Here is a 23,967-nt window from a genome sequence, read left to right as displayed (position 1 = left end):
TGAGCTTCATTCAGATGGTTGAGCAGTTACAGGATCACCCGTGGCCATATTTTGCTAGACGTCACTAAAAAGATACCATCGTCTCGAAGACCGCAAACTTGTATTATATTTGATTAAATAACAGAGAACCTGGAATAGCAAGACTCAGACTAAACCAAGATTTCGTCTTAACGTGTTCTCTATGCCATTATCTTTGTTGACTACGTCTATACAATAGTTTTGTTTTACAAATGTGCACACAGATTCTTGGTTCTTGAAACAGAAAATAAGTCCCCCTCGTTTATTCTATGCGTCTCTAAAGCGGCTGCCGCGAAGGATTTATTGATAATTTCCTTCTAAGTATATCAGTGTCAGTCTTCCTGTCAGGACAGAGAGCTGTAATATACTCTACAGAGGGGTCTGTTTCAGTCCCCGTTCTGGAGTAGTATCCTCTGTTCTGTGTGTGCTAGCGGCGGGAGCAGAGCCACCGTTTCGATGTTCCTACTTCCTGAGGAAACTGCAGCGTGGCCTGTGTCTCTGTCTCTCTCTCTCTCTCTCTGTGTGGAGCGACAGGGCTTAGCAGAGCTCCCCTCTCCCCTCTCTGCAGCAGCCAGGCTGCACATGGCCACTACTGAGCCAGGGGAGGGCACAAGGAAATGCAAGGCAGGCGGAGGGGAAGGAGGGAGGGAGAGAGGGCGGGCGGGCCAGAGGGGGAGCACTAGCTAACGCTCTCTTCTGAGCCAAATGAGTCTCCAGTCAAGAGAGACATTCTCGTGGCACCTCCAGAAGTTAAAGAGGGGTGGTGGAGATGAGGCGTGAAGCGTGGGCAGCCTGAAGCCACAGGGCTTACTTCCTCTGGTGGAGTAGAGGGCTGTGACTGGCTACAGTTATATGGAAGGGGCTACAGCTGGGCTGAGGAGAGAGAGAGAGAGCTAGTCTAGCTAGATTATCGCCTATTAAGGTGAGTGGGAATGGGTCTGTGTACGTGAGAGAAAGAGAGAGAAACCGACTGAGTCCCGGCATGTCTGTGTGTGACAGAGCGGTGGTGGCATGGGTGCAAGGAAAGGGCTGTGTGTGTGTGTGTGTGTGTGTGTGTGTGTGTGTGTGTGTGTGTGTGTGTGTGTGTGTGTGTGTGTGTGTGTGTGTGTGTGTGTGTGTGTGTGTGTGTGTGTGTGTGTGTGTGTTATGTATACATGTAGGTCTAGTAGTGTACTGTGTGTCCGCGCGTTTGTATATGTGAGGCTCTCTTCCTGTGACATGCTGCAGTGCTTGAAGCCAGGCTGAGACACAGAGAAAGAGAGCCCAGGTAGAACCCTAGGCAGGCAGCCTCACTGGGGTTTGATAATTAGAAAAGTCAGATGCTGCTTCCTGCATTGCTCCCTGCCAACAAGCTAGTAGAAGCAATGTTGAATAACACTGTTTTTACCCAGGCTAAAGTGGTACTTCAATCTCTCTCTGTGTGTGTGTGTGTGTGTGTGTGTGTGTGTGTGTGTGTGTGTGTGTGTGTGTGTGTGTGTGTGTGTGTGTGTGTGTGTGTGTGTGTGTGTGTGTGTGTGTGTGTGTGTGTGTGTGTGTGTGTGTGTGTGTGCGCGCGCGCGTTTCAAATGGTTACTTGGTTTCCCAGGCATAGCGTTTCCCCCGAGCTATTACGGAGCTATTGTGTGTGTGGTGTTTTTGTACGTCCTCTATGGCGCGGCGTCTGTACACGCTTCTGTTCCTCAGAGCTGTCAAACTGTTATCCATCCTCCTCGTCGGCATCATCTTCATCCATGTAGTTTCATTGAACCTTTATTGAAGCAGGAAATCCCGCTCAGACCAGAATACCTATTTTACAGGGGAGCCATTCTGTAAGGCATCTCTGACCTTGTGTTCCTGACTTTGCTGTCCTTCTGCAGGAGCTCCAGTTTGAGAGGCTGACCAGGGAGCTGGAAGTGGAGAGACAGATTGTGGCCAATCAGCTGGAAAGATGCAGACTTGGGGCCGAATCGCCAGACACTGCTAGCGGCAGGTAATGAGCACACACACATGCATGTATACACACATACACATGCGTGCATGAAAGCACACACACTCACACACACACAGAGAGCCTACATGGTCATAGCTTGGCACATAGCTACTTCCTCAGTTGCAGCAGTGGGCCGTAGTTTAGCCTCTTGGCACAGGAATACAGTGGCGGCGAATTGACATCTAAATGGACTGTGTATATGGAACAGAGATGGCGACGTCATCCTAGACATTCTCATCAATTCACCTTTCAGATTGACGAGCCATGACATTTCTGCGGAAAACAAACACAAGTATGTTGTCTATGGTAGCAGATGTTGAAAAATGTTTGATGTGGACAGTAACAGGGGCTGCGTTTCAAAGTCATAAAAGATACACCTTCGCCTTGTGCCCTTGGGGGAATCCCCGCGGCCATCTTTGTCGTTGATTAGCCGAGCAAGGGAAGTTGGCAGCCCTCGTTTTTGATCGAGTTTGCGAGTGTACAATTATGTTCTTAACTGACTGGCCTCGTTAAATAAAGTTTCAATAAAACTAAATATAAATGTTCTGAAACGCCCCAATAATTCAATTGCCGATGACTGTACATCCGCTAAGAAAAGTCAGCCAATACTTAAAACCAACATTAATTCGGAGAAGTCAACATACAAGTGTAAGTAAAAAAAAAAAAAATGTAAATAAGTTCGAAATTGTGCTACTAATACACATGATGGCTCAAACACGTCTCGTAAAAGTAATGATGTTTTTGTTTGGTTAGCTTTTGGAAACGATAGCTTGCGCACCACTTTCCCTGACATCACACTTATACATTGTAAATTTCGATTTGACCTGATATAGTAGGATGGCTAACATTCGATGTCTGCGGATGCGTTGTCTTCTAGCCAAGATATGAAATGCAATCATAATTGACTGTGGCGCGTATAAGGCACACAACAGTTCCATGGTGACTGAAAACACAACCGTGAGTTGAACGAGTGACACATTCCCGGGCAAGAGCGCTCCATATCAAATTCATTCTTCCCTCGCCCCTCGCCCCTGCAAGTGTCAACTCCTCAGACGTCATGATACGTCATCCGAAGTGTCCACTTCATTTGAGGGCTGAGGGGAGAGGGTGTGTCTTTTAAGTGTTTGGAATGCAGCCAGGGAGAAATGGCGGGATGTTCACTGCTCGGGCCTAATTTATATCGCACGCAAGAACGCAAAAAGCTGAACAAAATGTCGATCTTGCGTCGATTTACAAATTGCGCCGATGCACACGTATTTTTGCTAGACATTTTGCGTTGCGTACTTACGTAGGGTATAAATGAGCCTTTGGTGAAGTGCTACTGTACTGTATAGGTTATAGCTAGCAGCCCTTGGGTTGCTGCCTGGGCTGAGGTGGGCTAGAGGAAGTATTCCCAAGACATCAGTTAAGACGGCGTGCTCTTCCTCCTCACGCCTCACGGACCACCACACACAAATATGTCCATGAGAGGCGTCATTAATCACGTTAGCCAATAGGGTTGGGGCGATTTTGCGATCGCGTCGTCTATCGACGATGTTTGACAGCCATCGTTGATGGTGAGGACATCGCGATGTCACAAACGATGTCACTGAGTTTTGGTGGACGCTCTTGTGTCATATTCTTTCCATTTTTTTTATGATGGATTTAACGCTGCTCGAGGGGATGTTCAATGTTTGGGATGTTTTTTTAGAACCCAGCCCTTATTGGTGCCACTCCAGAACTTTCCTAGTGTTGTTCTGTTAGCTCCTTGCGCTTAATGATGCTGTTAGTTTAGATATGCTCTCTAGTAAACTCTGGGGCTTTCCAGAAAAAGGTGTATTCAATCTGAGATCACATGACACTTTAGTTGCACACAGGGGGACTCCATTCAACTAATGGTGTGACTTCTGAAGGTAATCGGTTGCACCAGAGCTTATTTAGTGGTGTCACAGCAAAGGGTGTGAGTACTTACACAATCAAGACTTTAACGTTTTTTATTTATAAATAATTTGGAAAAATATGCTTTAAAAAAAAATCCCACTTGAACATTAGACTTTTTTCTGTAGATCAGAGTCAAAAAAATCCTAATTAAATCAATTTTAATTACAGGTTGTAACACAATAAAATGTGGAAATGTCGAAAGGGGGGGTGCATACTTATGCAAGGCACTATAGATTGTAGAAAGAGCGGAAAGCACCAAAGATGCGCAAAATGTCAGATAGGGCCTAACGTCGTTTTTTCCCTCTCCTGGCTTATTGATTGAAAATTGTAATTTCCTTTTTCTCCCCGTTACCCATTCGATGTGAATGTTACTTGTCGGCCTAGGCATAGTGTCACGCCCTGGCCATAGAGAGGTTTTTATTCTCTATTTTGGTTAGGCCAGGGTGTGATTAGGGTGGGCATTCTATGTTTCTATTTCTTTGTGTTTGGCCGAGTGTGGTTCCCAATCAGAGGCAGCTGTCTATCGTTGTCTCTGATTGGGAATCATACTTAGGCAGCCCTTTTCCCACCTGTGTTTTGTGGGTAGTTGTTTTCTGTTTTGTGTCTGCACCTGACAGAACTGTTTTGTTTTGTTCTACTTTATTATTTTGTTTCAGTGTTCAGTTTGATTAAATATCATGAACGCTTACCACGCTGCACCTTGGTCTCCTTCTACTTCATACGACGAGCGTTACACATCTTTAATGATCAACCATTAAATTAATCTATAGGCCTAACGAAGTTCCATCTCAGAAAGTTGTTTGCAATTAACCTAAATAAAAACATAGCTGGTACAGTAATAATGAGAGAGAGAACAAACAATCGCAAGATAGACTAATCAAATATGACGTTTCAACAAACCGGGTACATTTCTGCTTTACTTGACCAAAGTATCAGCAAAAATTAATTATACCGTCGGAAAATCAAACATACAGTAATATAGGCTTACACATCGGCTAGGCTACTGTTTACGTTCAAATTGCTGAGCTTTTCCTTTGTCTGGCTAACTCTCCTCGCTGCATGCTCACGTTGAGATGTCTGGCTAACTCTCCTCGCTGCATGCTCACGTTGAGATGTCTGGCTAACTCTCCTCACTGCATGCTCACGTTGAGATGTCTGGCTAACTCTCCTCACTGCATGCTCACGTTGAGATGTCTGGCTAATTCTCCTCACTGCATGCTCACGTTGAGATGTCTGGCTAACTCTCCTCACTGCATGCTCACGTTGAGATGTCTGGCTAACTCTCCTCACTGCATGCTCACGTTGAGATGCTATATGGACGTCATCTTGTGTATTGCCGTTGCTGGATTTATTTAAGGAACTGTTGAGTTTTTCTGCGTCCTAAATGGGACCCTGTTCTGCTAAATAGTGCGTTACTTTTGACAAGCGCTGGTCAAAAGTAGTGCACTATATAGGGAATAGGGTGCCATTGGTGACGCATACTGTATCTAATCGGAAGATATGGTTTGCAGTAATCCACCTATGCAGCATTGGATAACAGTGAATACATTTTTTTGGGGGGGGGGGGGGATCATACCTCTTGGTGTTGCTGTTTGAAGAACGTGATGGTGTGCTGTTGAGTAGGAATGTTAATTGTGAAATGCGGCTGGGGAAAATAAGAGAGGAGGTTAATGGCCTGTGACTTTTGAAGGGAAATTGCTTAATGGACACATTTTAGTGGCTGCTATTAATACCGGGGTTCTCTGTTGGTTTATGCATATCGCCGCTTTTATTAAGTCAGTCAGTCAGGGATGCACTGTGCTGCTGTGAGAAGATTATTAGCGGTCTGGTGTCTTGACTAATGGAAAAGGCATGTCGGGTTGTGTGGGACACTGTCCGCGTCTGAAATGATACCCCATGTAGTGCACTACTTTTTACCACAGACCGTAGGGAGTAGGGTGCCATTTCGGACACACCCAGTGGACACAATGTGTTATGTTGATGAAATGCGGTCTCAAGTAGCTATGTCTCTTTGTGGCTCGCCCGTTGGAAGTCATTTGCCATAGCCAGTATAGTTCTATGTGGGTATAGTGCTTCCGCTCTTGAAAGTAGAGTGTACCCTGATTCATGAAAGCTCCTTTCTTGACTAGTAATAACCCCGAGGTCCTCATATGAAGCATCTCCTCGTCCAATAGCAGCACTCAGTGTGAGTGTCCATTACAGCTCTCAGGGCTCAGCGAGCTGCAGATAGAGAGAGGCCTGGCCAGAGAGTCTCCAAACAAAGGCTGTCCTACAGAGAAAATTGTTGTCAAAATTGGCAACCGGGCTATTTGCTGCTATTTCCTCCACAAGAGGCTTCTACAGCCTCAATGAGAGTGAATCTAGTCATGATATTGATACTATTTGTTGACGTTAGCAAGGTACAAGTACCATTTTCTCCCTACAGGATAGGGGAAATTTCCTCTGGCCATATTCTCAGCACTCACAATCGATAAAGGCCTACATTATAACAGGGTGTGGTTTTACAGGTTTATTTTCAACCTGGTCACTTCTACACAATGAATTCCAATCATGTGATGGCCATGGGCAGTTGGAAGAGGTTGTGGCCTTTTGGCGACCCTAACAAGAGTAATCGGCTTTGAGAGGTCATATTATGGCCCGGTGGCCAGAGAGCTGTGTGGTGCTGCCTGCACTGTACTGACTGGGTCATTCCTACCCTGCGGTGCCTTTTGGACCTATTACCTTTTGGGGGGAAAGGTATATATTAGTATATATATAGAGATTTTTTGTTGTTGTATTCTGTCAGAAAAAGGACGTGTCACTTTCAGAAAAACATATTGGTCAATCTCAGACACTTTTATGTTCTTTTTACAACCTATTAGGTGCATAATCCTAATAGGGTGGAAGTGTGGAGCCTGAATTAGCCATAGTGAGTGAGCAAGATTGAGCTAGCATAATGGTGAACACTTGAACATGAGTTTAACTTCTCTATCAAACACATGTTTACATTTTGAAACGTGGCTAATTTACTCTATCATTTAGCGTAACAGGATGGAAATGTATGAGTATGACATACAGACCGACAACATGAAACGTGGACAAATAGATCGAACTGAGTATTTATATTTATTTACCTTTGCACTATTGTTTTCCCACCAAAGAAATGTTGACACTTCCTGAATATGGTGTCATTGTAGGAAGGGGTTGTTTTCTTAAATGGAGAATCACAACAAACTAACAGGGTGGAGAGCGATATCAGAGACACATAGCACATCTTAAATGAAATAATAATAATGAAAACAATAATCATGAAAAAAACGTTATTGAATGATGACTAGGAGAAACGTTATTGATGATTGATGACTAGGAAAAACGTTATTGATGATTGATGACTAGGAAAAACGTTATTGATGATTGATGATTAGGAGAAACATTATTGATGATTGATGACTAGGAGAAACGTTATTGATGCTTGATGACTAGGAGAAACGTTATTGATGATTGATGACTAGGAGAAACGTTATTGATGATTGATGACTAGGAAAAACGTTATTGATGATTGATGATTAGGAGAAACATTATTGATGATTGATGACTAGGAGAAACGTTATTGATGATTGATGACTAGGAGAAACGTTATTGATGATTGATGACTAGGAGAAACGTTATTGATGATTGATGACTAGGAGAAACGTTATTGATGATTGATGACTAGGAGAAACGTTATTGATTGATGACTAGGAGAAACATTATTGATGATTGATGACTAGGAGAAACGTTATTGATGATTGATGATTAGGAGAAACATTATTGATGATTGATGACTAGGAGAAACGTTATTGATGATTGATGACTAGGAGAAACGTTATTGATGATTGATGACTGGGAGAAACATTATTGATGATTGATGACTAGGAGAAACGTTATTGATGATTGATGACTAGGAGAAACGTTATTGATGATTGATGACTAGGAGAAACGTTATTGATGATTGATGACTAGGAGAAACGTTATTGATGATTGATGACTAGGAAAAACGTTATTGATGATTGATGACTAGGAAAAACGTTATTGATGATTGATGATTAGGAGAAACATTATTGATGATTGATGACTAGGAGAAACGTTATTGATGCTTGATGACTAGGAGAAACGTTATTGATGATTGATGACTAGGAGAAACGTTATTGATGATTGATGACTAGGAAAAACGTTATTGATGATTGATGATTAGGAGAAACATTATTGATGATTGATGACTAGGAGAAACGTTATTGATGCTTGATGACTAGGAGAAACGTTATTGATGATTGATGACTAGGAGAAACGTTATTGATGATTGATGACTAGGAAAAACGTTATTGATGATTGATGATTAGGAGAAACATTATTGATGATTGATGACTAGGAGAAACGTTATTGATGATTGATGACTAGGAGAAACGTTATTGATGATTGATGACTAGGAGAAACGTTATTGATGATTGATGACTAGGAGAAACGTTATTGATGATTGATGACTAGGAGAAACGTTATTGATTGATGACTAGGAGAAACATTATTGATGATTGATGACTAGGAGAAACGTTATTGATGATTGATGATTAGGAGAAACATTATTGATGATTGATGACTAGGAGAAACGTTATTGATGATTGATGACTAGGAGAAACGTTATTGATGATTGATGACTGGGAGAAACATTATTGATGATTGATGACTAGGAGAAACGTTATTGATGATTGATGACTAGGAGAAACGTTATTGATGATTGATGACTAGGAGAAACATTATTGATGATTGATGACTAGGAGAAACGTTATTGATTGATGACTAGGAGAAACGTTATTGATGATTGATGACTAGGAGAAACATTATTGATGATTGATGACTAGGAGAAACGTTATTGATGATTGATGACTAGGAGAAACGTTATTGATGATTGATGACTAGGAGAAACGTTATTGATGATTGATGACTAGGAGAAACATTATTGATGATTGATGACTAGGAGAAACGTTATTGATGATTGATGACTAGGAGAAACGTTATTGATGATTGATGACTAGGAGAAACGTTATTGATGATTGATGACTAGGAGAAACGTTATTGATGATTGATGACTAGGAGAAACGTTATTGATGATTGATGACTAGGAGAAACGTTATTGATGATTGATGACTAGGAGAAACGTTATTGATGATTGATGACTAGGAGAAACGTTATTGATGATTGATGACTAGGAGAAACGTTATTGATGATTGATGACTAGGAGAAACGTTATTGATGATTGATGACTAGGAGAAACATTATTGATGATTGATGACTAGGAGAAACGTTATTGATGATTGATGATTAGGAGAAACATTATTGATGATTGATGACTAGGAGAAACGTTATTGATGATTGATGACTAGGAGAAACGTTATTGATGATTGATGACTAGGAGAAACGTTATTGATGATTGATGACTAGGAGAAACGTTATTGATGATTGATGACTAGGAGAAACGTTATTGATGATTGATGACTAGGAGAAACATTATTGATGATTGATGACTAGGAGAAACGTTATTGATTGATGACTAGGAGAAACGTTATTGATGATTGATGACTAGGAGAAACATTATTGATGATTGATGACTAGGAGAAACGTTATTGATGATTGATGACTAGGAGAAACGTTATTGATGATTGATGACTAGGAGAAACGTTATTGATGATTGATGACTAGGAGAAACGTTATTGATGATTGATGACTAGGAGAAACGTTATTGATGATTGATGACTAGGAGAAACATTATTGATGATTGATGACTAGGAAAAATGTTATTGATGATTGATGACGAGGAGAAACGTTATTGATGATTGATGACTAGGAGAAACGTTATTGATGATTGATGACTAGGAGAAACATTATTGATGATTTATGACTAGGAGAAACATTATTGATGATTGATGACTAGGAAAAACGTTATTGATGATTGATGACTAGGAGAAACGTTATTGATGATTGATGACTAGGAAAAACATTATTGATGATTGATGACTAGGAGAAACGTGATTGATGATTGATGACTAGGAGAAACATTATTGATGATTGATGACTAGGAAAAACGTTATTGATGATTGATGACTAGGAGAAACGTTATTGATGATTGATGACTAGGAAAAACATTATTGATGATTGATGACTAGGAGAAACGTTATTGATGATTGATGACTAGGAAAAACGTTATTGATGATTGATGACTAGGAGAAACGTTATTGATGATTGATGACTAGGAGAAACGTTATTGATTGATGACTAGGAGAAACGTTATTGATGATTGATGACTAGGAGAAACGTTATTGATGATTGATGACTAGGAGAAACATTATTGATGATTGATGACTAGGAAAAATGTTATTGATGATTGATGACTAGGAGAAACGTTATTGATGATTGATGACGAGGAAAAATGTTATTGATGATTGATGACTAGGAGAAACGTTATTGATTGATGACTAGGAGAAACGTTATTGATTGATGACTAGGAGAAACGTTATTGATAATTGATGACTAGGAGAAATGTTATTGATGATTGATGACTAGGAGAAACATTATTGATTGATGACTAGGAGAAACGTTATTGATTGATGACTAGGAGAAACGTTATTGATGATTGATGACTAGGAGAAACGTTATTGATTGATGACTAGGAGAAACGTTATTGATGATTGATGACTAGGATAAACGTTATTGATGATTGATGACTAGGATAAATGTTATTGATGATTGATGACTAGGAGAAACGTTATTGATTGATGACTAGGAGAAACGTTATTTATGATTGATGACTAGGAGAAACGTTATTGATGATTGATGACTAGGAGAAATGTTATTGATGATTGATGACTAGGAGAAACGTTATTGATTGATGACTAGGAGAAACGTTATTGATTGATGACTAGGAGAAACGTTATTGATGATTGATGACTAGGAGAAACGTTATTGATGATTGATGACTAGGAGAAACGTTATTGATTGATGACTAGGAGAAACGTTATTGATTGATGACTAGGAGAAACGTTATTGATGATTGATGACTAGGAGAAACGTTATTGATGATTGATGACTAGGAAAAACGTTATTGATGATTGATGACTAGGAGAAACGTTATTGATGATTGATGACTAGGAGAAACGTTATTGATGATTGATGACTAGGAGAAACGTTATTGGTGATTGATGACTAGGAGAAACGTTATTGATGATTGATAACTAGGAGAAACGTTATTGATGATTGATGACTAGGAAAAACGTTATTGATTGATGACTAGGAGAAACGTTATTGATTGATGACTAGGAGAAACGTTATTGATGATTGATGACTAGGAGAAACGTTATTGATTGATGACTAGGATAAACGTTATTGATTGATGACTAGGAGAAACGTTATTGATAATTGATGACTAAGAGAAACGTTATTGATGATTGATGACTAGGAGAAACGTTATTGATTGATGACTAGGAGAAACGTTATTGATTGATGACTAGGAGAAACGTTATTGATGATTGATGACTAGGAAAAACATTATTGATGATTGATGACTAGGAGAAACATTATTGATGATTGATGACTAGGAAAAACGTTATTGATGATTGATGACTAGGAGAAACGTTATTGATGATTGATGACTAGGAGAAACGTTATTGATGATTGATGACTAGGAAAAACGTTATTGATGACTAGGAAAAACATTATTGATGATTGATGACTAGGAGAAACGTTATTGATTGATGACTAGGAGAAACGTTATTGATTGATGACTAGGACAAACGTTATTGATTGATGACTAGGAGAAACGTTATTGATGATTGATGACTCGGAGAAACTTTATTGATGACGAGGAGAAACGTTATTGATGATTGATGACTAGGAGAAACGTTATTGATGATTGATGACTAGGAAAAACGTTATTGATGATTGATGACTAGGAGAAACGTTATTGATGACAACAACTAGGACTATAGTAGTCCTAGAATAAATATTTTATTATTTTGTGCCTTATGTCTTGTGGAAGTTGATGAATAACACCCGGGGACATGGCAAAAACACATCCACTGAAAAAAGAGTTTAAAAAAAGCATAAACTCCCTTTCAAGATCCGTATATATTTTTTTTAAGGTACCTTAAATTTAAATCCTTTTGGGATCTACATTTTACACTAAATAAGAAGTGATATTTCCTGGGAACAGAAAAGGCCTCGTATTGTAGGAATGACCCGACTGACTGAGGAGGGCTGGGTAACGCTCCCTGTACTACTGACTGAGGAGGGCTGGGTAACGCTCCCTGTACTGTACTGCGGAGGGCTGGGTAACGCTCCGTGTACTACTGACTGAGGAGGGCTGGGTAACGCTCCCTGTACTGTACTGAGGAGGGCTGGGTAACGCTCCCTGTACTACTGACTGAGGAGGGCTGGGTAACGCTCCCTGTACTACTGACTGAGGAGGGCTGGGTAACGCTCCCTGTACTCTACTGAGGAGGGCTGGGTAACGCTCCCTGTACTCTACTGAGGAGGGCTGGGTAACGCTCCCTGTACTACTGACTGAGGAGGGCTGGGTAACGCTCCCTGTACTGTACTGAGGAGGGCTGGGTAACGCTCCCTGTACTCTACTGAGGAGGGCTGGGTAACGCTCCCTGTACTACTGACTGAGGAGGGCTGGGTAACACTCCCTGTACTGTACTGAGGAGGGCTGGGTAACGCTCCCTGTACTGTACTGAGGAGGGCTGGGTAACGCTCCCTGTACTACTGACTGAGGAGGGATGGGTAACGCTTAATGTACTGTACTGTGGAGGTCTGGGTAACGCTCCCTGTACTGAGGAGGGCTGGGTAACACTCCCTGTACTACTGACTGAGGAGGGCAGGGTAACGCTCCCTGTACTGTACTGAGGAGGGCTGGGTAACGCTCCCTGTACTACTGACTGAGGAGGGCTGGGTAACGCTCCCTGTACTGTACTGAGGAGGGCTGGGTAACGCTCCCTGTACTGTACTGTGGAGGGCTGGGTAGCACTTCATGTACTGTACTGTACTGAGGAGGGCTGGGTAACGCTCCCTGTACTGAGGAGGGCTGGGTAACGCTCCGTGTACTACTGACTGAGGAGGGCTGGGTAAGGCTCCCTGTACTGTACTGAGTAGGGCTTGGTAACGCTCCCTGTACTACTGACTGAGGAGGGCTGGGTAACGCTCCCTGTACTACTGACTGAGGAGGGCTGGGTAACGCTCCCCGTACTACTGACTGAGGAGGGCTGGGTAACGCTCCCTGTACTGTACTGAGGAGGGCTGGGTAACGCTCCCTGTACTACTGACTGAGGAGGGCTGGGTAACGCTCCCTGTACTCTACTGAGGAGGGCTGGGTAACGCTCCCTGTACTCTACTGAGGAGGGCTGGGTAACGCTCCCTGTACTACTGACTGAGGAGGGCTGGGTAACGCTCCCTGTACTGTACTGAGGAGGGCTGGGTAATGCTCCCTGTACTCTACTGAGGAGGGCTGGGTAACGCTCCCTGTACTGTACTGTGGAGGGCTGGGTAACGCTCCCTGTACTGTACTGAGGAGGGCTAGGTAACGCTCCCTGTACTGTACTGAGGAGGGCTGGGTAACGCTCCCTGTACTGTACTGAGGAGGGCTGGGTAACGCTCCCTGTACTACTGACTGAGGAGGGATGGGTAACGCTTAATGTACTGTACTGTGGAGGGCTGGGTAACGCTCCCTGTACTGAGGAGGGCTGGGTAACGCTCCCTGTACTACTGACTGAGGAGGGCTGGGTAACGCTCCCTGTACTGTACTGAGGAGGGCTGGGTAACGCTCCCTGTACTACTGACTGAGGAGGGCTGGGTAACGCTCCCTGTACTGTACTGAGGAGGGCTGGGTAACGCTCCCTGTACTGTACTGAGGAGGGCTGGGTAACGCTCCCTGTACTACTGACTGAGGAGGGATGGGTAACGCTTAATGTACTGTACTGTGGAGGGCTGGGTAACGCTCCCTGTACTGAGGAGGGCTGGGTAACGCTCCCTGTACTACTGACTGAGGAGGGCTGGGTAACGCTCCCTGTACTGTACTGAGGAGGGCTGGGTAACGCTCCCTGTACTACTGACTGAGGAGGGCTGGGTAACGCTCCCTGTACTGTACTGAGGAGGGCTGGGTAACGCTCCCTGTACTACTGACTGAGGAGGGATGGGTAACGCTTAATGTACTGTACTGTGGAGGGCTGGGTAACGCTCCCTGTACTGAGGAGGGCTGGGTAACGCTCCCTGTACTACTGACTGAGGAGGGCTGGGTAACGCTCCCTGTACTGTACTGAGGAGGGCTGGGTAACGCTCCCTGTACTACTGACTGAGGAGGGCTGGGTAACGCTCCCTGTACTGTACTGAGGAGGGCTGGGTAACGCTCCCTGTACTACTGAGTGATGAGGGCTGGGTAACGCTCCCTGTACTACTGACTGAGGAGGGATGGGTAACGCTTAATGTACTGTACTGAGGAGGGCTGGGTAACGCTCCCTGTACTGAGGAGGGCTGGGTAACGCTCCCTGTACTACTGACTGAGGAGGGCTGGGTAATGCTCCCTGTACTGTACTGAGGAGGGCTGGGTAACGCTCCCTGTACTACTGACTGAGGAGGGCTGGGTAACGTTCCTGTACTACTGACTGAGGAGGGCTGGGTAACGCTCCCTGTACTACTGACTGAGGAGGGCTGGGTAACGCTCCCTGTACTACTGACTGAGGAGGGCTGGGTAACGTTCCTGTACTACTGACTGAGGAGGGCTGGGTAACGCTCCCTGTACTACTGACTGAGGAGGGCTGGGTAACGCTCCCTGTACTACTGACTGAGGAGGGCTGGGTAACGCTCCCTGTACTACTGACTGAGGAGGGCTGGGTAACGCTCCCTGTACTACTGACTGAGGAGGGCTGGGTAACGCTCCCTGTACTACTGACTGAGGAGGGCTGGGTAACGCTCCCTGTACTGTACTGAGGAGGGCTGGGTAACGCTCCCTGTACTGTACTGAGGGCTGGGTAACGCTCCCTGTACTACTGACTGAGGAGGGCTGGGTAACGTTCCTGTACTACTGACTGAGGAGGGCTGGGTAACGCTCCCTGTACTACTGACTGAGGAGGGCTGGGTAACGCTCCCTGTACTACTGACTGAGGAGGGCTGGGTAACGCTCCCTGTACTACTGACTGAGGAGGGCTGGGTAACGCTCCCTGTACTACTGACTGAGGAGGGCTGGGTAACGCTCCCTGTACTACTGACTGAGGAGGGCTGGGTAACGCTCCCTGTACTACTGACTGAGGAGGGCTGGGTAACGCTCCCTGTACTGTACTGAGGAGGGCTGGGTAACGCTCCCTGTACTACTGACTGAGGAGGGCTGGGTAACGTTCCTGTACTACTGACTGAGGAGGGCTGGGTAACGCTCCCTGTACTGTACTGAGGAGGGCTGGGTAACGCTCCCTGTACTACTGACTGAGGAGGGCTGGGTAACGCTCCCTGTACTGTACTGAGGAGGGCTGGGTAACGCTCCCTGTACTGTACTGAGGAGGGCTGGGTAACGCTCCCTGTACTGTACTGAGGAGGGCTGGGTAACGCTCCCTGTACTGAGGAGGGCTGGGTAACGCTCCCTGTACTACTGACTGAGGAGGGCTGGGTAATGCTCCCTGTACTGTACTGAGGAGGGCTGGGTAACGCTCCGTGTACTACTGACTGAGGAGGGCTGGGTAACGCTCCCTGTACTACTGACTGAGGAGGGCTGGGTAACGCTCCCTGTACTGTACTGAGGAGGGCTGGGTAATGCTCCCTGTACTACTGACTGAGGAGGGCTGGGTAACGCTCCCTGTACTGTACTGTGGAGGGCTGGGTAGCACTTCATGTACTGTACTGAGGAGGGCTGGGTAACGCTCCCTGTACTGAGGAGGGCTGGGTAACGCTCCCTGTACTGTACTGAGGAGGGCTGGGTAACGCTCCCTGTACTCTACTGAGGAGGGCTGGGTAACGCTCCCTGTACTGTACTGTGGAGGGCTGGGTAACGCTCCCTGTACTCTACTGAGGAGGGCTGGGTAACGCTCCCTGTACTACTGACTGAGTAGGGCTGCGTAACGCTCCCTGTACTCTACTGAGGAGGGCTGGGTAACGTTCCTGTACTACTGACTGAGGAGGGCTGGGTAACGCTCCCTGTACTACTGACTGAGGAGGGCTGGGTAACGCTCCCTGTACTACTGACTGAGTAGGGCTGGGTAACGCTCCCTGTACTCTACTGAGGAGGGCTGGGTAACGCTCCCTGTACTACTGACTGAGGATGGCTGGGTAACGCTCCTGTACTACTGACTGAGGAGGGCTGGGTAACGCTCCCTGTACTACTGACTGAGGATGTCTGGGTAACGTTCCTGTACTACTGACTGAGGAGGGCTGGGTAACGCTCCCTGTACTGTACTGAGGAGGGCTGGGTAACGTTCCCTGTACCACTGACTGAGGATGGCTGGGTAACGCTCCCTGTACTACTGACTGAGGAGGGCTGGGTAACGTTCCTGTACTACTGACTGAGGAGGGCTGGGTAACGCTCCCTGTACTACTGACTGAGGAGGGCTGGGTAACGTTCCTGTACTACTGACTGAGGAGGGCTGGGTAACGTTCCCTGTACTACTGACTGAGGAGGGCTGGGTAACGCTCCCTGTACTACTGACTGAGGAGGGCTGGGTAACGTTCCTGTACTACTGACTGAGGAGGGCTGGGTAACGTTCCCTGTACCACTGACTGAGGAGGGCTGGGTAACGCTCCCTGTACTACTGACTGAGGAGGGCTGGGTAACGCTCCCTGTACTACTGACTGAGGAGGGCTGGGTAACGTTCCCTGTACCACTGACTGAGGAGGGCTGGGTAACGTTCCCTGTACCACTGACTGAGGAGGGCTGGGTAACGCTCCCTGTACTACTGACTGAGGAGGGCTGGGTAACGCTCCCTGTACTACTGACTGAGGAGGGCTGGGTAACGCTCCCTGTACTACTGACTGAGGAGGGCTGGGTAACGTTCCCTGTACCACTGACTGAGGAGGGCTGGGTAACGTTCCCTGTACCACTGACTGAGGAGGGCTGGGTAACGCTCCCTGTACTACTGACTGAGGAGGGCTGGGTAACGCTCCCTGTACTACTGACTGAGGAGGGCTGGGTAACGTTTCCTGTACTACTGACTGAGGAGGGCTGGGTAACGCTCCCTGTACTACTGACTGAGGAGGGCTGGGTAACGCTCCCTGTACTACTGACTGAGGAGGGCTGGGTAACGCTCCCTGTACTGTACTGAGGAGGGCTGGGTAACGCTCCCTGTACTGTACTGAGGAGGGCTGGGTAACGTTTCCTGCTCCCTGGTCTGTAGTGAAGCAGCCTACAGGGCTAAGCCATCACCATCATCAATCTGGGGGAGAGAGAGTCATTGGCGTCCCACTCTGGGATCAACACAGACCCAGCATCTCCTCCACATCCTTATAAAAAAAACATGCTCTGTGATTTTCACACCTTTTTTACAGTCTGTGAAGAACGAACAAGATAGCGATCCTGGGGCGATTTGTGTCTGAATGGAAGAGATTTCCCTCGTCTTAAAGTCACAGCGCTTTGCTCAATAGGCCATCCGGCTCATCAATAGAAGTGACATCATGCAACCTCCATCATGCAACCTCCTGACATCATGACACCTCCAGGACAGCAGCAGTCCTTCATATCAGTCATCTGGGCTGGTACTACTTGACCAGCGGCGAGACTTTCTGAGTGGGTTGAGACTGACGAGGAGACCTCCCACCCGGGGAATGGAAGCTCCAGATACAGATCTAGGATCCGCTTCCCTTCCTCCAACTCTAACCTTAACCATTAGTGGGGAAATTCTAAACTGACCCAAGATCATTGTCTAGGGGCAATTTCATCCTACACCGGAATGGAAGACGTAAACCCTTCCCCTTTGTAGCCTACCTCCAGAGCGACATGATTGTGAGCTTGAAGCTGGAATCATTCATGGTGGAACTGCCAAGTCCATTTGACATATTGCAACAGCGACGAAGCTACTGCAAACAACAAACACTCTTTCCCCCCCCTCGGACGTCATTGCACTTGCCATAGAAAAGCAGAATATGTAGGCCTACTGCAAGAAACAAATACATCCGCGATGCGTGGTGCTCCTCACCTCCGTTTCGTCATCAAAAACGATAACGACGGCGGTGGGGTGGACTGTGGCGCTGCACGTTTTCCTGTCAGGGACGGGTTTGCTTGTAATGTTTGTGAGTATCAGTAGTTGACTGCCTGGGTCTCCCTCCACCCACCCAGGCGGCTGTGACTGTCAGATGGTTCTGGGGATGATGTTAGCAGGAGTTTGGGTCCGCATCCCAAATGGGACCCTATTCCCTATATTGTGCGCTACTTTTGACCCTGTTCAAAAGTAGTGCTCTTTTAAAGGAAATAGAGTGGCATATGGGACTATGCCACTTCATCTGCCATGGCTCAATGGAGCATACCTCTCCTCGCTTCCTCTTTTAATTGCCTGCGTCTCGTTGGCATGCCGATCGCCCTCCCCTTATTCTATAAGCTCATTTAACATCCCCTCGAATGGAAAGATCCAGCGAGCGAACGGCAGCTGCAGGGTCATGGCAATAATGACCCGCTAAGATATTTAATTTGAAAGCACAGGGGTGGGAACCCTGCTTTAAGGTCCAGCGCTCACGCAATTCTTCTCTTTGACTCATTAGAAATTACCACTATGTCCTTTTCGCTAAAGATAATTTTCTTATGTAGTTGAAGCTGGCTGGGTCCAGGTAGCTGTTAGATCAACCTTTTACAGTGTGTTTTAGTTTAGTTCTTCTGTGCTTTGAGAGGTCTTCCCTTAAAGTCATGTTGAAGTGGCTGAGGTTTGCAATAGGGGAGCTACTCAGGGCCCAGTGTTATGACCGCTTTCATTGACGAGAAGAATGAATCACAATTCCTCTCCCAGACAGAGAGTTCGTCCCAAATGGCACCCTTTTCCCTACATAGTGCACTACTTTTGACCAGTCTAGTGAGGTCCGGGTCCAAGGTAGTTGTCTGTATAGGGGATAGGGTGCCATTTGAGATTTACAGCAGCGTTTGAGCTGCCCGCCTGCTTCCACGGATCCAGGACCAGGCACGACTGACCCCGCCATCCATCACACTCCCCGCCTATAGATCCATTTGGCTCTGCTTTCCCAGCAGGCTCTGGTCAAAAGTCGTGCACTACACAGGGAATAGGCTTCCATTTGGGACTCAGCCTCAGTGTTTGTCTGAGGACCATGATGTGTTTTTAAAATGGACTTTCTCTCCGGCCGACCTCATTATTCCTGGGAGACAACTGCTGCTCTATCGCTGAGAAATATGTGTACGCTCAACATGCAGTAAATCAGAGCGGTCAGATGTGTGTGTACGTGTGAGCGCGTGTCTGTGTATCTGCATCCATCTGTGTGTGCGTCTGTCCATGCCTGTGCGTCCAGGTGTGTGTACGCAGGTCATGCTTGCCTGCTTCCGTCTGTATGTTTTATCCCCGGCGGCGCATTGGCATTTTTGCCGCGAGATCAATATGTTTTCTATTTACTGTACCAGCGCTGCGCTACAGCCTCAGAGCCTCAGCCAGGATGAATTGCCAAACCTGACCTTTTCCGTTTATTCGCAAAGTGTGTTTCTCAAGCACCGACGAGGATGAAAAATAACCGTCGCAAACCTCAGGGAAAAGGATGATCCTACTCATACTCTGTCTGTCGTGGCAGGAAAGATCACCTTCATAACTAGAGAGGCTAGAGAGGAAAGAATTTCATTTCCATTTTTGGTTGTACACTTCTTATGTGTATGGAGGCATATTCTGCACTGCCATAACAATTCTCTCTGTTTCTTTCTGTGTTTCGTCCGGTCCATTATTGCATCCGCACTTAAGAGGGGCCATTCCATTTCTGACAGGTCCCAAATGGCACCCTATCCTCTTACATAGTGCACTACTTTTGACCAGAGTCCTATGGGCCCTATAGGGAATAGGGTGCCATTTGAGACACACATTTATCTAAAGCACAGTTGAATAGGCCCTACATACTCAACTGATGGACCGCCGACCAGATCCGGAACCAGAACGGGGTCAGTCCTCTCTAATTCCTCCTCCTCTCTGTTTTTGTCTTTCAGCTCGTCTGAGAAGTCTCTCCCCTGGAGATCTGCAGGTAAGGACTGCTCATCTTTCCTTACCTACACCATGCCACTGTTCCAAATGGCGCACTATTCCCTTTATAGTGCTCTAATTTTCACCAAAGCCCTATGGGACAAAAGTAGTGCACTTGTGAATCAGGTGCCCTTTGGGATGCATCCCATGTCACCAATCACCATATGTAGACACACTTATTCTTTTTAAACATTAAAAAGCATACCATTATCCCATGCCATGGATAATGTATATCGTACGGCTGCTGACTGTATTGATAACAGCCTCCTCTGGCACATTTCAAATTGGATACTTATCTCGCGTTAATCCCACCCTCTCAAACCCGAATACTTTCCCACTTTTCCTCCTCTCCAACTCCCTGAGATGACTCCCCCCAAAAAATAAAGAAATAGATGTTTTTATTGTCACATACTTAACGGATCCCCAGACACTTTGCCGCCGCTGCTGGAATTGATGAAGTGCATTTTACGCATGTCTTTCATGGCTTATTAGCGGTATAATGGAACTAAGTGAATCGGCGCGGTCGTCATTCATCTTTTATTGCGGATCTTGTCAGAGGGACCCTATGGGGTTATGATTGTACATATGCACTGGGAATGTTAATATAGCTTGTCGCGGTATGGTTTCACATTTTTCACTCGCTCCAGTTGGTTTGTTGCTGAAAAGAATTACTAGCAGAGGGATACAGTAACAACAAGCACATGGGTTTCAAATGGCACCCTATTCTCTAGAATAGAATGCATAAGGTTCTGGTCAAAAGTAGTGCCCTATATAGGGAATAGGGTGCCATTTGGGGACGCATACTATTTGGATGAGTATTGATTTCATTATTGTAGTTGATAAATCGTCGTTAGCCACGGTAATGTGTTTTTTTTAATCCAAATGTGAAGCAGAAATGATAGCTGACGTTTATTGATATTAAGTGAGAGACAGGCTGTGTGGCTGAGGAGAGAGAACTGTTGTTTGCTCAGCGTTTTAATCAACTGTCTAGCCATAATGGTGTGAGTTAATACACAGGGTATTATTTTGTCTTCCTTAGATTGGAACTCCTCCACCCTGCATTATGTTAAGTTGGAGGACTGCGTCCCAAATGGCGCCCTACTCCCATTATAGTGCACCACTTTTGGCTAGAGCCCTACGGGGGCTCTCTGGGCCCTGGTCAAAAGTGGTGCACTGTATAGGGAATTTGGTGCCGTTTGGGACGCAGACGCAAAGTGTTATGGGTGAGAGAGTGTGATTGCAGTGGAATGAGCTGCAGTGTGCTGCTGTAGAGGATAATGACTATGTCTGGCTGGGCTGCTTATTACCCTCCCGGGCTCACGTCCCATTCGCCAGTCGCCAGGCTGTCAATTAAAGTAGGAAGTGTTGCTGTGGAGATAGGCTTTCGTTCACCTCGAGCACTGGGGCGGCACAGTCACAGGTTGTGTACCGAATGTCACCCTACTTCCCTATATACTGTACTACTTTTAACCAGAGCCCTTTGTGACGGATGCACACTTTAATCCCATGATTCAGGAGGATGGACGGAGGGATGTAACACTCTTTCATTGAGTACAGTCTCATTTCTCAAACAGGTTCTGTGCTCAGTGAAGATGCCCTGAGGGCAGAAATGACAAATAAAACGGCAGAAAGGTTTACTGTCTAAAAAGTTCCTCCTAATATGCTGTGTGAAGCAGGAAGGGGAGTGTGAAGCTTCGCACAGGACACAGACTGGTTGAATCAATGCTGTTTCCACGGCGGTTTAACCCACATTGAACCGAAGGTGGAATAGACCTTGCCCACTGGGTTGTTTTTGTGGGGAATACAGCTGCTGTTTGGGCAGAAGCGACACCCCTATCCGATCATTTCCCGTTGTTGTTCTGTGAATTCTGCTTTTAACAATTTTGTTTTATCCTCCTCTTTTATGACGTTTTCCGCCATGGAATTCAGTCACACGGCGAATGTGGCCTTTTGAAAGATTTAAGTGTCCGCCTCGCAGCGCTCAGTGAAATAGAGGTAATTTTACATCCGCCATAATAATTGCAGCAGCAGAATTTATTGAGGTACCGTAGTTCCAGCCAATCCGTACCCCTAGAGGCTGCGGCGTCGAGCAGAGACGGTGGACCCCTAGCAAAGAAACGGGTGGCTGAGACACAAGTGGGAGCACAAGCCGTCAGGCCGCCAAACAAGGTAGGCGTCGGTGTTAACAGATCTGTGCAAACAGCCGCTCCAGAGAGGAACAACAGAGGTCTGGTTCTCCGTGAAATTCAGCCTCCCTCCTCATCCATACATGTATGCCAGCCAACAAGGCCCCTCCCTCCAGATCTGACTCTCTAGCTCACTGCCAATGCGTGCATCCCAATGTTCCAGCTGTTGCAGCGGAGCTCATTCACACCTGTCGCGCTTAACTCGATTTTGATTGCGGAGCAACATTGGGCAGCAGCCTATGAGAGACATTACTGGTGTAATTCTTCCTCCTCCTCGCCTCACTGGCTGTTTTCATGGTGTGTGTACCAAATCGCACCCTATTCCCTATATATCCCTATGGGGCCCTGGTAAAAATGTAGCGCACTGCATAGGGAATAGGGTACCGTTTGGGACGGAACCCGGGGAAACTTTATAGTTTGGAAACCGTTTTCGAGGGAGGATTTCCATCAGTGTCCGTCCTGGCACCGCAAAATAGGAGCACAACAAATGTCTTAGTATGATAACAAAATGGAACAATTTTACACGAGTGTGAAAGGAATGTGGTGGAATTGATGTTATTGCCCTGAAGCAAAATCCTTTAACTTTTATTTAACCTCTCCTGCAACTGGACTGCTTTCTGCTCCTCCATATGTATACCGCTATATATATGCCATTTAGCAGACTTTTTAAAAATCCAAAGTGACTTAACATAGTGTGTACACTACATTTTCCAATTGGTACATATACTTATGGGTGGGCCCCAGTGGGGATTGAAGCCACAATTCTTACGTTGCCATGCTCTACCTACTGGACCACACAGGCAACACTGACTTCGTTCTCCCTTTCCCAGATGCCTCGACCTCGGGGGAGTCCAAGTCTCGGGTGACGGACAGCTCTCAGTCGCCCACCTACCGCCTCAGAACAGAGCAGGAGCAGGTGGTCCTCTACTCCCCAGAGCAGACCTCGCTCCATGAAAGTGAGGGTCTGTTACTAATGCAGCCTCGTGTTCCACTGTGGTGCTGCTCTGTCTCTCTCTCTCTCTCTTTCTTGCACTTTTTCTCTTCCCCTCCTCTCTTTTTTTCTTCTCCTGTCTTTCTCTTTTTCTTTTGCTCTCTCTCGTTCTCTGTCTCCCTCGTTCCCTCTCTGTATAGTTTGAAGGAGTCAGTGTATTCTACAGTGTGGAGGGTAGGGAGGTGACAACAGCCACTGTGTGAGGTCATTAGCACTGTGTGGACTAGCTAAAGGTCATGTAGTGCTTTAAGGACACTCACACTGTCTCTCTCCGCTCTCCCTCTCTCTCCCCTCCCGCTCTATGTTTCTCTCTCTCATTCTGTCCCTCTCTCCCTCCTTTCCTCTCTCCTTCTCTCTCTCAGGGTCTACAGGGAACTCCCGCAGCTCCACCCAGATGAACTCGTACTCAGACAGTGGCTACCAGGATGCCAGCAGCTACTACAGCGGCCAGAACCAGAATAATCTGGCCAAGGCCGAGCTGAGAATGCAGCACTCGTACCCGGGCACAGGCGGCACCTCCACCCTCCTGAGGAATGCCAGGGCTGAGGGCCAAGCCCAGGTCCAGGTACGGACACGGAGCAGAGGGCACACCGTCTGCGGCAGCCACGACCATAGAGTTGGATAGAGGGTCGCATGCTATCACAGAAGCGGAAATGGCGGCGATAGGAGATGAGCTCTCTAGTACAT

General features: G+C 46.1%; 1 protein-coding gene across 1 annotated transcript in view; it reads left to right on the top strand.

The window, feature by feature from the left end:
* The window catches only part of LOC120064416 (plakophilin-4-like), a 131,823-nt gene that overhangs the window by 50,772 nt on the left and 57,084 nt on the right, over positions 1 to 23,967 (top strand). Inside the window, exons 3-6 of the mRNA XM_039014987.1 lie at positions 1,875 to 1,987; positions 20,070 to 20,104; positions 23,120 to 23,245; positions 23,643 to 23,845. Coding sequence (XP_038870915.1) covers positions 1,875 to 1,987; positions 20,070 to 20,104; positions 23,120 to 23,245; positions 23,643 to 23,845 — 477 coding nt within the window. The remainder of the gene's footprint in view (positions 1 to 1,874; positions 1,988 to 20,069; positions 20,105 to 23,119; positions 23,246 to 23,642; positions 23,846 to 23,967) is intronic.

This window comes from Salvelinus namaycush, chromosome 19 (genome assembly GCF_016432855.1).
Source record: "Salvelinus namaycush isolate Seneca chromosome 19, SaNama_1.0, whole genome shotgun sequence".
NCBI lineage: Eukaryota > Metazoa > Chordata > Actinopteri > Salmoniformes > Salmonidae > Salvelinus > Salvelinus namaycush.
Note: the sequence above shows the minus strand (reverse complement) of the source record. Positions and strands in the feature narration are given on the sequence as shown.